Source organism: Prionailurus bengalensis, chromosome C2 (genome assembly GCF_016509475.1).
Source record: "Prionailurus bengalensis isolate Pbe53 chromosome C2, Fcat_Pben_1.1_paternal_pri, whole genome shotgun sequence".
Taxonomy (NCBI): Eukaryota; Metazoa; Chordata; class Mammalia; order Carnivora; family Felidae; genus Prionailurus; species Prionailurus bengalensis.
The window spans coordinates 13,362,356-13,378,231 of record NC_057350.1 but is presented as its reverse complement, the minus strand read 5'-3'; the positions used below and the strand labels follow the sequence as shown (position 1 = coordinate 13,378,231).

At 41.2% G+C, this 15,876-nt stretch overlaps 1 protein-coding gene across 4 annotated transcripts in view; it reads right to left on the bottom strand.

Annotated features, from left to right (window-relative positions):
* The window catches only part of SCAF4 (SR-related CTD associated factor 4), a 64,805-nt gene extending 49,192 nt beyond the window's left edge, over positions 1-15,613 (bottom strand). For all 4 annotated transcript variants that reach the window (XM_043593746.1, XM_043593748.1, XM_043593747.1 and 1 more), the window contains exon 1: positions 15,136-15,613. In XM_043593746.1, the coding sequence (XP_043449681.1) occupies positions 15,136-15,165 (30 nt within the window). In that variant the 5' untranslated portion in view covers positions 15,166-15,613. The remainder of the gene's footprint in view (positions 1-15,135) is intronic.
* Between the last annotated feature and the right edge of the window lie 263 nt (positions 15,614-15,876).

The window sequence follows — 15,876 nt, the reverse complement described above, 5'->3', positions numbered from 1 at the left end:
GATCATTCTAGTCTAATTCTTCTAACCTTAAATCCCTCAATGTTTTCTTTAGGAATCATTCAATGGCATACTTACCACTACCTTTTCTCCCCTAAACTTTAAAATATTTGCTTTCCTAACATTTATTTTATAATGAATTATATTGATTATACATGTAGTATTCCTTCCTTCCTATTATCACCTCCAAGATGACAAATTTTGCCTTAAGCTCCTGTTATTAATACTTAACTACAAACTTTAAAGAAAAATATGAATGCTTCCAAAAGGAAACACGTACACTTACAGGCTAGTATTCAAATCTTCCTCCTGATAGATGCAGATATCAAAGCATTTAATTCTAGTCTTTCTTCCTCTTCATTCGACTCAATGTATCAGACACATGAGCTTCAACCAAATCAAGTTAACTCCAACATAACTTGAATGTTTATTAGTAACATATAAACACTTTACAGAAGTACACATCAAATTTCCTAACAGAAGATAATTAGGAAAAAAAAAAAAACTTTAAAATCCTCTTTTCTGCAAAGATGCTTTGTCTATCTAATTACAGCCTGAAGATAACCCTGTAAAAAAAAATTCTTACTGCTGGAACAATTAGGAAAGGGATAGTTTACAGTTCCTTTTTACTTGGCATTTCACTTTATGCCTTTATATACACTTTACCAAATGTTTGTTGGAACTAATACTTTCGTAATACTGGGTAATTCAGGGGCACTTGGGTGGCTCAGTGGATTAATTATCTGACTCTTGGTTTTGGCTCAGGTCATGATCTCACAGTTTGTGGGTCTGAGCCCCATATCAGGCTCCGTGCTGACAATGTGGAGCTCACTTGGGATTCTCTCTCTCCCCCTCTCCTGCTCTTTCTCTCTCTCTCAAAAGCAAATAAATAAACTAAAAAAAAAAAAAATACTGGGCAATTCAACATGATGGGGGAGGAGTTGGGAGGTACAGAAGGTTGCAAAACCACCACACATTAAACAATGCCATTCTGCCAACTATGCCATTCTACCTGAAAGCAGAACACGTACAAGATGGTGAAATTGAAAAATATGTACAGGGAAGTAACTCAATTAACAAAGAAAACCCCAATAGCTGATTAATAAATACAGAAAAAAAGTTCAACCTTACCAATAATCAAAGAAGTACAAAGTAAAACAAAGAGACACAATTCTTCAATTATCTAACTGGCACAAAGGTAGATCAGCATCAAGCAAAGGCGGCACTGCCCTCTGCTGATGAGACCTAATTGGTGAGCTTTAATTCCAGAAGGAAATTTAAACCTATGTACCAAGAACTAAAAAATGTCAGTATCTTTTAAACTAAGAATTCCACTTCTAGAAGTTTATCTAAAACAATAATCATTTGCACTCAAATCTTCCATGATTTGAAAATTAGAAAAAATATTAATGGTATTCAGTGGGATATTTTCTTTTATTTCCTAAACTTACATACTTGTATTAATATTAAAATTGAAATACTCAAACCCATTGACTTAAAAATGAAAAACTTTGTATGAAACAAAGCTTCTCAACTTTTTATTATAAATATAAGTAAATAGAACCATCATTATCAGATACAGCTTATTCATTACTTAAACCTTGTCTTTGAAATTAACACTTATATCCAAGTCAATGGCTTGTAAATCTTTAATAAAATTTTTCAAAATTATTAAAATATTTAAAAATCAATTTTAAATTTGTTCCTTTAAATCTTTATAATAAGGGATACCTTGTGGATACAAAACCCAAATTTAAGAAATCACTGTCTTTAGTATTGGTAAAGTAAAGGTCTTTGTTGACCTTTGTGCATTAAACAAAGTATCCCTTTGGGGTGCCGTGGTGGCTCAGTCGGTTGAGTGTCCGACTTCGCTCAGGTCATGATCTCACAGCTCGTGAGTTCAAGCCCCGTGTCAGGCTCTGTGCTGACAGCTCGGAGCCTGGAGCCTGCTTCACATTGTGTCTCGCTCTGCACCAACCCACTCGCATTCTGTCTCTGTCTCTCTCAAAAATAAACAAACATTAAAGAAAGTATCTCTTTAATTACTGACATACACTTCACTGCCAAGCAAATTGTATTTACTTTCTATAAAGTCAAAAGTCCTTTGAAACCCAAATGATTAACCAATTTTCCACTTGCTTAGAGGAAAGTATACAGACAAGACAGTCTGGCATTAATATGAAATATTCTTAAGATGGAGCAAACTTACAAGGCTTTTTTTTTTAATGTTTTATTTATTTTTGAGAGAGAGAGACAGACAGACAGACCGCAAGTAGGGGAGGGGTAGACAGCAAGAGGGAGACACAATCCAAAGCAGGCTCCAGGCTCTGAGCTGTCAGCAAAGAGCCCAACGCGGGGCTTGAACTCATGAACCAGTGAGATCATGACCCGAGCCAAAGTCGGACACTTAACCGACCGACTGAGCCACCCAGGCGCCCCTACAAGGCTTTTTTTTTTAAATTTAATTTTTTTTTTCCAATGTTTATTTATTTTTGGGACAGAGAGAGACAGAGCATGAATGGGGGAGGGGCAGAGAGAGAGGGAGACACAGAATCGGAAGCAGGCTCCAGGCTCTGAGCCATCAGCCCAGAGCCCGACGCGGGGCTCGAACTCGCGGACCGCAAGATCGTGACCTGGCTGAAGTCGGACGCTTAACCGACTGCGCCACCCAGGCGCCCCAAGGCTTTTTAAAACAAAGAGTCAGGAAAAAGAAACTATTGTCTCCCTGTTCCTACTGAGCAGTCTTTCATTTGACTTAAACACTACAAAATAGTTCCACTGATTTCTCTATAAAATTCACTCTTCAGATTTCTCATGATTCCTATCCAGATATTTTTACAAGTAACAATGCTGCACAAAGTATTCTCAAGTTAAAAAAAATTTTCATACTTTTCCTACATTGCTTTATCTTACTACATCCTACATCCTCCTACAAACACTCCAGCTTTTCTCCTAGTTCCAGAATTTAGAGAAATGCACTACAAAATACACATGTAAGTGCAAATGAAAACTGTTAACATTAAATACAAAACCACTTTTGATTTAACTACTTATATTTCTATGTGAATTAAGAAAACAGCATATAGCAAACAGTTTAAACTTCATATGTTTTATTCCCCACTTTTTAATTCTATCACCCACCCCTATTTGTTAATATTTCCTGCTGGCAGAAATTTCTAAGCAGTTAATTTCTGACAACTTATTCTATACAATATGCCCGAATTTATTATTCTTCGTTTAAGACTAACTCTCCTACAATTTTCAAGGGTCCACCTTTCACTCAAACTTCTAAGTTTTAAGTTGGTCAGCTGGCCAGCCAGCCAACCAGCCACTCAAACTTTTCACTTTACAACCAAAGCTGCCTCTCTTTAGCAGGGCTTTTAACCCATTCAGTTCCAGCTTAGGACAACAGGTCATTTTTTTTTTAGTCCTTACCTACATTTTGGTTCACTGAACTGCAATCAATCCTCCACTTCTTCCTTTTCACTTGACCAAGAAACAGCCAGGTGGCAATTTTGGGAAATGGCAAATATTTTATCCATGGCACTGCTCTATTTTACTAGCACCAATGCCAGATTTCAAAATTACTTTTACTGTGCCTCACTAGTGAACTTTATGTCTTCCCTCCCAAAATTGGCCAGAAAACATTTTTGTGAATTAAGTATTTCCTCCTAGACTTCAATAGAAGAAATAAAACTTGGTTCCTGGATATAAAATCATCTGATTAGAAGAAAAAATAAAAATTACCCATACTTAATATATTTTATTTGTAATCAGTTATTTCCACAAAGTTGTCATGACTAGATGTATGCACAAGCATGGGACTAAAATTAAAAATGTTAGCATTTAAAAAATCCCCAAACCAATTTAAAATTTAAATAGTGATTATAAATTAGTAAAAGAAACATACATGTCTAAAAGCATATCTTAAATTTTAAACATGGATCATCTATGGATGACTTAAAAACTTACCAAACTTCATTATTCTTAAATTTTTACAAATCCTTCCAAAAGTATACATTATAGTACACTCACTACCATGCTTCAAATGTACAAAAGCTGTTTAGCGAGCCCTCTCCCCTCATAAACACTCCAGTAGACAAAAATTAGCTGCTCAAAAGCCTTCAGAGTAGCCAGGTGGGACTATGGACTGAGCTCAGATGGGTACTTACAGTACTCCGTCATATCTCAGAAATGCCATTCTATACGGTGTGACCGTGGTCAATTCACACCATCTCTTCAGTTTCCTTACCTTTAAAATGGAAAGAATGCAAAGATACCCATATACAACTCCTAACCCATTAGCTGACATCTGGCTGGTAGTTAATGGGCATATGCAGGAATCATTTCCTGCCCTTCCTGTGAACTGTTCCCACTGGGTAACTTCTTAAAAGAGCATGTAAAAACTAAACATATCTTATAAAACAAACTTAGGATTCAAGATCAACAAAATAATTTACAGAGGCACTCAGTAGCTAAAAAATATTGTTTTCAATTGAGAAAAAATCAGATCAAGCAACAAAACAATGAAAATGGGTTAAAAACTAACATTTTTCTATTTTTTAAAACAGGTCTGAGATATGATCCATATACTATAAAGCTCACTCCTTTAAAGTATACAATTCAGTGGTTTTTACTGTATTCCAGAGTTGGGCAACCATTAGCCCTATTTTGTTTTAGAGTACTTTAATGCCCTCCAAAAAACTCCATATTCATTCCTCCCCACCACCAACGAATTTTAATCTACTATCTCTATGAGTTTGCCTATTTAAAATTTTTTTTTTCTTTTCAACGTTTTTATTTTATTTTTGGGACAGAGAGAGACAGAGCATGAATGGGCGAGGGGCAGAGAGAGAGGGAGACACAGAATCGGAAACAGGCTCCAGGCTCTGAGCCATCAGCCCAGAGCCCGACGCGGGGCTCGAACTCACGGACCGCGAGATCGTGACCTGGCTGAAGTCGGACGCTTAACCGACTGCGCCACCCAGGCGCCCCGAGTTTGCCTATTTAAAAAAATTTTTTAAATGTTTATTAATTGGGGGGGGGGGAGCAGAAAGAGAGGGAGACACAGATTCGAAGCAGGCTCCAGGCTCTGAGCTATCAGCACAGACGCGGGGCTCGAACTCATGACCTGAGCTGAAGTCAGACAAACTGAGTCACCCAGGCACCCCATGCCTATTTTTGACATTAAACAATAATAAAGGCCTTTATGAAGATTCAAACATATCTCCAATGAACCCCAAAATTGGCTGTCCTTTCCAAAGTGATTTACCATTCAGCATCTCTTAATTAAGGTGAATGAGGTGATACATGGCCATTAAAGTTTAGAGAGTATGTTATGTTTCCTCAAGGCTTAAAAGGTATATTGCTATAAATTTTCCCATTATAGACTTTCTTTCAGCAGGGTCTTAGAATTCCACTTCAGCTAAAACTCAGCTCTGACAAAAGGAGGAAATAAAGTAGAATACTCATGATAAAATGAAAACAGATATATTAAAAATTTTGCAGAGGAAGACTTTATATAGAGGTGGTCAACTATTGGTCTTTCAGGTAACAGCAGGACAATGGGAGAAACCAATACAGGGCAACCAATAGTGGGTGAATTGTCTCTAAAGCCTCTAAAAACAAAAAAATGACTGAAATCATTTTACCATTACTAAACACTGGCAATTCTACATAACATCAGGGACAGAATATTTCTTCCCCTAAAATAAGTTGTTGACTGAGATGCTCAAGTTTAAATCTACTGCTGTGGTTACTGTTGAGTTTTAACAATATAGAAGCATCAAATCTGTACATTTTTATTACATTTCTTTTAATAAGCAATCTATTCTTAGTGGAAATTTATTAGGAAACCCTCCAGTTATGGGGTCAGTGCCCAAAACATGCAGATTCACCACAACTGTGAATTCACATTTGGAGAGTCACTACAAAGAAATTTCGTATAGCTTATGCTCAGGCTCAGTTTGTTTCTCCAATCCTGTGGTTCCTATATATGAGTGTGTGTTTAAAGATTAAAGAGTTACATTCAAAATAAGATAGCTGAGTGCAATTCTTCTTTCTTGAAATATTTTTTTCTGGTATAAATATTTACTAATAGCCAGGATAGGCCCTGAACAAAGGTATAATGGAACATAAAGCTTGAAGATCCATGAACAAAAATCATGGAGGTCATTATTATGCAACAAAATATAAGGAAGCAGACATTTACACCTAATTTGAAGAATGTTTAACTAATAGAAATCTATACTGAATTTTTTGGTGGAAATATTTTAGTGAAAAAATTTTTTTGACTGAGGAGACATTTCAAAGTCATTACAATCAATGCTGAAAAAAGACATGGGTACTACTGTGATTTCTAGAATGTATTGTGAAGTGGGTTTTTTTCTAAATTTGTACCAAAAGTGACTTATGTTTAAGACTCCCTAACCAGTGTATGTGTGTTGCTTTATGTACAACTTTTCATAATTAAAACCAATAAAAAGTGTTCTTCATTCAATTATGGGTGAAGGTAAGATTGATGAATCTGGCTATAACTGTTTACTGAACACAAATATGTGAAGATCACCTTGACAGTCATTGGCAAATATGCAGAAATAAGGCTTGAAAGGAAACTGGAATATAATAGAAAGTCAATATTATGACAGACCAGTAAATAGGTAAGTTTTTCTACTTTTTCCCAAAAAAAGTGCTGATGCAATTTAAAAATATTAACTCCTTTTTTCCACTATAACATTTATTTGCAACTGGCATAAAGTTCAAGTTTCTTTTTTTGGCCAATCTCATGATTACTTCTGCATGAAGTAATTCTGTTGTAGAAAAGGTCTATATTAAAAAGAAAGAAAAATTGTGCTTTGGTGGCAAATAAGCAAGGCATGCCATTGTTCTATAGTTTCTTCCAACTAGGATTACTGACCCACATGGATTTATACCAAATTCACCAATTATCCAAACAATGATAACAAACAATGATATCCAACAAATGATAACTCCAAGCGGAACTTGTATGGCTCTCTACTTTTCACTGAGCCCTGCCATCTCCCCAGCCCTGATGCCCAACTCCATCACAACCTTAGCATGGGGGTGCCTGGATGGCTCAGTCAGTTAAGCATCTGGGTTCTTGATTTCGACACAGGTCATGATCTCATGGAGACTTCTCTCCCCTCCTTTCCCTCTGCTCCTCCCCCACACATGCTCGCTCTTTTTCAAAAACAAAAAACCATGGCATCTAACCCTTTTTTTTTTTTTTTTGGAATATTTATTTTGAGAGAGAGAGAGAGAGAGAGAGAGAAAGTGCAGAAGCAGCAGAGAGAGGAAGACAGAGAATCCCAAGCAGGCTCCACACTGTCAGCACAGAGCCCAATGCAGGCTTGAACTCACAAACCATAAGATCATGACCTGAGCCAAAACCAAGAGTCAGCCACAGAGCTGACTGAGCCACTCAAGTGCCCCTTAGCTTCTAATTCCTAACTTCACTCCAGCGTTACAGTAGATTTCTTGCTGACTTCACTACTAACCTGCACAATGTGCTTCACTGGAATATCAAAGTTGCTATATTTTTCTATGCCTTCGCAATCACCAATAAGGAGCTCTAGCTATAAAGCAATGAAATGTAATCAATAAACCATGAAAATATTTAACAGGATGAAGGTGACCAGGATATAATAAATTATAGTATTGTTTGTGAAATCTTAATAGTTCTCAAAAAAAAAAGTCGTTGACAGTGCACTTTTAATTACATGTAGTATTAGCAAAAATGCAAACATGTCTCTTCAAATCTAAGCTTTCTTTTTCTAAGTGTATTTATTTTGAGAGAGAGAGAGAGAGAGAGAGAGAGCGAGCGAGCGAGCGAGAGAGAGCGTGCACCTGCATTTGCACACAGTGGGCCAGGGGCAGAGAGGAAAGACAGAATCCTAACCAGGCTCGATGCCATCAGCGCAGAGCCCGATCCAATGTAGGGCTCAAACTCATGAACTGTGAGATCTCAGGAACTGTGAGATCATGACCTGACCCAAGATCAAGAGTCAGACGCTTAACCTACTGAGCCACCCACGCACCACCCCTCCCAAGTTTAACCTTTCAAGATATTTTTAAGGCCTAGTCTAACACAAGCCTAACTACTACCAAATTCTCCCTTTTCCTGTTCCATCAAAATAGAATATTAATCTATATTTAAAATGAGATTTCAGTGTGCGCAGATATCTATAGAAACGTTACCTGGAATGCTGAAGTAAAGTATATTCACTTGTGCTCCATGGGAGAGAACCACCTACAATTTGTATCTGGTAAAAAAAAACATTTCCCCACCCCTGCCAAATACCAACTACCATTTTGTCAACTTTCTGTCAGGAATTTGGTTTCACAAGACTTATAAGTCAACTTTTCCATCATTCCAACTTCTCTCTGATTCAGTTCCTTAATCATGTGTCCATGTCATTTTTAATGAAACAAAATACTAAGCAAAATTCTAGACTTTTAGGGCAGGGGATATTTTCAACAAGAACATCAGTGATAAATGCTGCAACAGAAAGCTCCGAAAAGCCAGCTTCCCTCCACGCACTATAAGGCCGGATTTTTACTGTTGTTGGAGATAAGCAACTCACTGAGGGTCAAGAAAGAGCAGAAGAATACAATAACTTTAATATCTAAAAATCGTGTGGTAATAGCATAACATGGTCAAATGAGGGAAGAGAAACCTCCAGTTTTACTTCAACTATTGCCCTGGTTCTCTGTATCTCTTCCACACAGTAAGAATCTTGTGTCAACTCTTTGTCCACTGCTTTAGATAAAACTCTCCAAGAAGAAAGGAATGATCAAAAACAACTAAAGACTAATATTACGGGTTAAACTGATAACAACAACAAGGTATCTTTATCATATGATTTAAATTCTGGAAGACAGAGGCACCTGAGTGGCTCAGCAGGTTAAGCATCCAACTTTGCCTCAGGTCACATCTCGCGGTTTGTGGGTTTGAGCCCCAACCCCACGTCAGGCTCTGTGCTCACAGCTCAGAGCCTGGAGCCTGCTTTGAATTCTGTGTCTCCCTCTCTCTCTGCCCCTCCCCCATTCCCACTCTGTCTCTCTCTCAAAAATAAACATCAAGAAAAAAATTTTAATAAATAAATTCTGGGGTGCCTGGGTGGCTCAGTCAGTTAAGCGACCGACTTCAGCCCAGGTCATGATGTCGCGGTTCATGGGGACAAGCCCCACATCGGACTCTGTGTTGACAGCTCAGAGCCTGGAACCTGCTTTGGATTCTGTGTCTCCCTCCCTAATGTTTTAAATAAACACTAAAAAATACATACATACATACATACATAAATTCTGGGAAGACAAACACACCTAATAATTAATAGGTACAATACTCCATACACAAAACTTTCCAGTGGGAAAAGGAAGGAGCGACAAGTTCCCCACTGAGATGTGGAACTCAACTCTTCAGGATAACATGGTGGTTCTAGACAGCCCAGTGAATAAGTGTACCAACATAAATTCATAAAGTATTCATAAAGCTTAATTTGTCTGATCTTAAAGATAAAAATGAATGTTAAAGTTCTCGTATTTTCTTCCAGAATTCCCAACATATCATTATATGCATACCACTTCAGTATCTCAGTATCTCAGGGCTGTAGTTCTCTAAAAATAATCTGAGGATCCCTGGGGGTCTGAGTTCCTTTCAGTGGTCAATGAGGTAAAAACTGGTTTTATTTTAATACTAAGACATTTCTTGCCCCTTTCATTCATTTTCTCACAAGTGTACCGCAAAAGTTTTCTAGAGGCTACCCTGACGTGTGTAATTGCAAGAGATTGAACTTTTTTTTTTTTTAATTTTTTTTTCAACGTTTATTTATTTTTTGGGACAGAGAGAGACAGAGCATGAACGGGGGAGGGGCAGAGAGAGAGGGAGACACAGAATCGGAAACAGGCTCCAGGCTCTGAGCCATCAGCCCAGAGCCCGACGTGGGGCTCGAACTCACGGACCGCGAGGGGGCTCGAACTCACGGACCGCGAGATCGTGACCTGGCTGAAGTCGGACGCTTAACCGACTGCGCCACCCAGGCGCCCCAAGAGATTGAACTTCTAAAGTACATATGAGAACCCAGGTTTAAAAACCAAAGTTTAAATGAGATTTGCAAAAATGTAAAACAATGTCACTCTTCTCATTTTTGTTTCAGAAATGTTATTTTTCATTAAAAATGTTATTTTTGTTAACATCTAATGATTTGTTATATTTAATAAATGCATTTTTCAGATTAAATATCTAAAATGGTAAATACCTCCAAAATATATATATCACCCACAAATATAAGAGTTCTCTGTGGTCCTTACCTTTTAAGAGTGAAAGAAGTCAAAATGCAAAGTTTGAGAATAGCTGCCCCAGAGAAACCCTTATATATGAAGACATGTTAAAGAAAGTTCACTGTCATGGGGCACCTCGATGGCTCAGTCGGTTAAGCGTCTGACTTCGGCTCAGGTCATGATCTCACGGTTTGTGAGTTGGAGCCCCGCGTCAGGCTCTGTGCTGACAGCTCAGAGCCCGGAGCCTGCTTCTGATTCTGTGTCTCCCTCTCTCTCTGCCCCTCCCCATTAATGCTCTGTCTGTCTCAGAAATAAATAAACATTAAAAAAAAAAAATTAAAAAAAAAAAGTTCACTGCCAGCAATGAGAAACAACTTGAATGTTCATCAACTGGGGAACTAGATAAATAAAATACGGTTTATTCAAATGACAGCACCCCCCCCAGCAGTTAAAATGAAATCTTAATATATAATATTAGTAAAGTTTAAGGAAAAACACAAATATGTACAATATACCACTCAGGCATATCAAAACACAGAATATTACATATTGCTTATGTACCAGAGATTGATACTAAATTCACTTTGATTGCCTCTGGAGGAGGAAAGGGCTTTAACTTTTAATATTTTAAAATTTAAATTAAAACCACTTATTAGGGCTCCTGGGTGGCTCAGTCAGTTGAGCATCTGACCCATGATTTCAGCTCAGGTCATGATTCCAGGGTCGTGGGACTAAGCCCTGCATCGGGCTCGGGCTCCGTGCTGAGCATGGAGCCTGCTTAAGATCTCTCTCTCCCTCTGCCCCTTCCCCAGGCTGGCTCCGCAGGCACATGTGCACACACACTCTCTCTCAAAAACAAAAAACAAAAAACCCCACAACACTTATAATATTAATATTTACAACTGTCCATTCTTACTGCTATATCTTCTCTGCACTTTTTAATACTTTAATTAAAAGTCTCAAAATCATAGATGCTGCCAAAAAAAAAAAAAAGTGTGAGGAGATCTACTCTTTTGGAATTAGACAAGATTGGTTAAAGGCTAAAATGTAATCAATAGATTTAAAAAATCCAATCCATAACTCTTATTCATTCAACAAACTTACAACATACCAAACTCTTCACATTAAGGAGTATATAAGCATAGCAGAAAACAATGAAGTACCAGCTATAATTGGCCACTCACTTTTTTCACTTACCTTTTTTACAACCCCTACAAAGTGTCTCACCATAAAAGTCCTGTTTAGTGGGTGTCTTTAGTAACTTCATCTTTTATCTTCCTTCCTGTATCAGAGATACTGACCTCTTTTGCCTGTGATCTGTACCCTTCCTTTTATCCACAATTTTGTTCTAAGCAAGCCCTCATGTTGCTTTAAACTATGCTTCTCTACACTTCCACTCTCCCAACATGCTCAAGCTTCTACTAGCATCTAAGAGACCAGGGCCTGAATGTCACTTATTAAGGCTAAAACCTCATATATGCTATATATGAGCATACAAATGGCCCAGCACCAGTGCCTTCTATACTGTTAATTGCTCTTTCCCTTCATGTCCTTAAATCCCTCCTAACCAAAATTCTAAAAGACTACATTTGTTTCCTTATCTCCATCACCATTCAACCTTAAACTGCAGATCCCATTACTCTCAAATTTTAGTTGCTTTTTTCTTAAGTCTTAACCTGTAACCTCTCCCCTGGTATTATACATATTATCTGTAGGCAGCAATTATGATGAGAAGATGTGCACTCAAATCCCAGATCTGCCATTAGCTAACAGTATGCCCTTGGGCCAGTTATTATTTAACTTCTTTGAAAATCAGTTTCCTCATCTATAAATGGATGTCTGTGCAAAGCTGTGGGAATATTAAGTTAGATATGTATATATAAAATGCCTGATATGCCAGAGATGCTTATTAAATATTAATTCTTTTCTCTCCCCTCTCAATTTCCTCCAGGGCACATCTGAGAGTGACTTCCAGATGTCTCCCTCTATTCATTGGTTGCTTCCAAGTTTGAGTCCTACATGCCCAACTGCTTGCCAGAAATTTCCACTCAATCTCAAACCCAACCTGTTCAAAAACCAAACATATTTCCCCCTCCACTAAGTATGCTTTTGATGATTGCTTGACTTGCGTTAGTAGCATCACCACTCTCCCAGCACCTAGATTATAAGCCTACGAGATGGCAAGGTCCATGGATTCCTCTGGCCCATATCCTTTTCCTGCTCTCCATGCCAAACTCTACTTAATTCTACCTTGTCCTGAAAATGTCAATCTTCCTCAGATATCTGCCTTTATAACATACACTACAAATCAAACAGTTTTCTTGATTGTATCACACTACTTAAAATCTTCAGTTTATCCACAGCCCCAAAATGGAATTCAAACACATTAGACGGACATGAAACTTGTCAGGCACCAAATTACTTGACCATCTTTACTTTCCCATAGCCTCTGGAACCAAACTACTATACTGTTCACTTATTCCTGAGCACTGTTGTCCCTCAATCACTACTTCCTACACCTTCTGAAATTCTGAAACTGACATCAACCTTTTCTTCCCAAGTCTTCACTTGCCATCCCACAGTACTTTTAAAGAGCCCCAAAGAAGCTGTTCTATCACATATTAAAGTTATTTGCCAAAGTCTTGTGTTCTCTATTACATTAGGCTCCTAGGGGACAGAGATCCTTGGTAGTGCCACAGTATTTAGGACACAGCTTTTGTAGCTGAGCACGCACTCGAAACTTTGTAAAATTAAGGTAAGATTGGGGAGATTTGAAATTACAGGGAACTAACCAATAACATTTCATGAATGGGGAGAAAAAACTGAGAAGCACTACAAATCAAACAGGCAGGCGCAAGACGATGGATTTTAAAATCAGACTAATTTCTCCAGAAGGAAGTTTCTTCAGAAGAAAGATGGAATTGGCAACACACACCTAACATAATGTAATTTGCAGTTCATGAAGACTAGGAATGGAAATAAAAATTGAGCTGAAAAATGTACCAAGATAGGAAAATTCTCATTTTGTATATTTTAAAAAGGTTAAAATACCATTTCCCTTTTTCGAAAAGGCAGTATCATACCTAATTTTGGTTTTTCAAAGTAAAAACTAATCACACTTTTCCAGAACTAACGTAAGATATTTTGCTTATTAATGTGCTCAATGTCAACTTCCATAATGCCTAACTCACAATTAAGTACTTCCGAACTTAAGAATACTCTAAAAAATCCCCTTTTTCATTAAAAAGAGTCCATAAGATTTTATCTGAGGAAATAAATATTTACAATCTTTAAAAAACTGTTGTACCATTTATACAAATCCTCATGCATTCAACAAGTATTTGCCTCCTATGGTGAGGGGAGGAGGAAAGAATACAGACTCTCTGCCCTCATGGAGTCAACATTTCAGTGAATTTTGCCTTCAGGAAACCAAGTCAATTTCCAAACCTGAAATCTCTGGAGTAGCATCACAAATTCTCTAGCCATCAAATATTAGGAAATATTATTTCGTTATTTTGAAAATCATCACACTGTCCAACAGCAGTTGCCACTACAGTTAAGACCTTTTTTGTACCCAACAGTTGAAGACAAATCATCTAGAGGATAATCTGTAAGGCAATGAAAGGTCCTAACTGCAGTGTTACTGGAGGGTCGCATATTACCGCACGGCAAATCTAGAAGAAAAGTTATCGCACCTTAAGTCTGTTACAAGTGAAATTACAAAATCTTATCGTGAGATGCACCGAGTTTTCAATATATCAAGACATCTAGAGCTACAGTACTCCATCTGACTTTTTCAATGTTGGGTTCCTCTTCAGTGTTTGGAAAAGGAAAATAATACAGCTCAACACAAGACAACAGTTTCCATTCGGTAATTGTATTTTAAATTATCAATGGTCAAGTCCCCTCCCCCCAAACCGATTTTGATGAAGAGGGTGTGTGGACTCTACGCTCCAAAAACAGCACCTGGAACGGCTGGAGATAAAACTATAGAGCTTTAAGGCGGCAGGCAGCTTTGTTCCCGGTTTTCGGAGGTTTTCACATGTAAATGTTCCCCTAGAAGGGAGCCGAGGATTAACTACCTCGACCGGACAGCGAGGGTGGAAGACTAGAGGCCAAAGCCGGCTTTCTACCGGACTAAGGCGGGGCAAGTACTCTCCCATTCAACTTTTTAGGTGTCACGTTGGGGCCAAAGAGCCCATTACAAGGATTGTGTTCACCACTCGAAATCAGGAGCCACCCCTCTTCATTTGGGGACCCCAATTCCCAAGTGTGTGAATCTTGAGAGAGGGGGGATGAACACCCTCTCCGACTCCTCCTCGACCCGGGATCAGAGTCCAGTCGCCGCCGCGCCGGGGCCTGAGCAACAGGAGAGCGGAGGCCGCCGCTCCGCCAGCCCGGCGACCGGCAGATGCTCCCGCTCCCCCGCCCCCAACCCCACACGCCCGCCCGCGCTTCTTTCTTAGCCCCTTGCGGACGCCCGGCACTGCGAAGCCAGTAACGGGCTGGGAGCAGAAAGCGAGAGCGCCGGGACCTGAAAGAGGGCGAAGTTGGAGGCACCAGCGCCGACGCGGGCTGGGGGAGGCCGGAAGGGGGCGAGGGGGGCAACCCGAGGTCGCTGCCCGGGGGTGGGCGATGGGGGAGGGGTGTGGGGTCGGTTCCCGTGGCCGCCGCGACCTCTCCCGGGCCGCAGGCCTCTCCGCGCAGGCCCCGCCGCCCCGGAACCGGGGCAGGAAGCGTCCCCACCCCGACCACAGCTTTAAACCTCCGGCGGCGGGAGAAACGGAGTCCCGGCTCCCGCGGCAGGCCCGGCACCCCCGCGCCCCGAGCACTCCTCACCTCCTGGTTGAAGGCGTTGACGGCGTCCATGTTCGCGCTGCGGCGGCGGCTGCTCCGGGCCCGCCGGTCACATAGACCTCGCGCCGCGGCGGAGCGGGGCCGGGGAACCGGCCGGGCCTGAGGGGCGGGGGGGGTGGGGGGGCGACGAGCGGCGGAGCCAGAGGCCGGGCAGGAAGAGGCTGCGGCCGAGGCGGCGGGGCGGGCGGCAGAGGCGGAGGGTGGCGGGCCCCCTCTCAGTCCCGTTCGGAGGATAAGGAAAAGGAGGCGGCGGCGGCGCTGGGCTCCAACATGTCCGTTTGGTGGTGGCGGCTGCGCTCTGCGTCTCGCTGACACGGCCCCCCGCGCCCTCACGCACTGGCCCACACTGGCCCGACCGGCGAGCGGGCGGGCCTCTCTCTCCCTCTCGCCAGCGGGATGGCGGCAGCGGCCCGAGTCCACGCCGCGCGGGGCACCCTGGGACGGCTCGGGCCTCCCAGCGCTTCCTGTGCCGGGCTCCCGCCCCGCCCCGCCCCGCCTCGGGCGCGCTGGCCCCGCCCCCGCCCCGCCTCCGCCCCGCGCGCCGCGCGCCCGGCTGCTGGCGCGTGACGCCGGGACGCCGGGCGCTTTCCCGCCGGCGGTGGCGGCGGGCCCGGGAGACTGTTTGGCACTGAAGCTGGGCCCCGGCGAGGGCGCGGGAGAGCGCGGGATCCCAGAGTCGGGAAGCTGGCACCGAGAGGGCCAGCGCACACGCGCGCCCCTGCC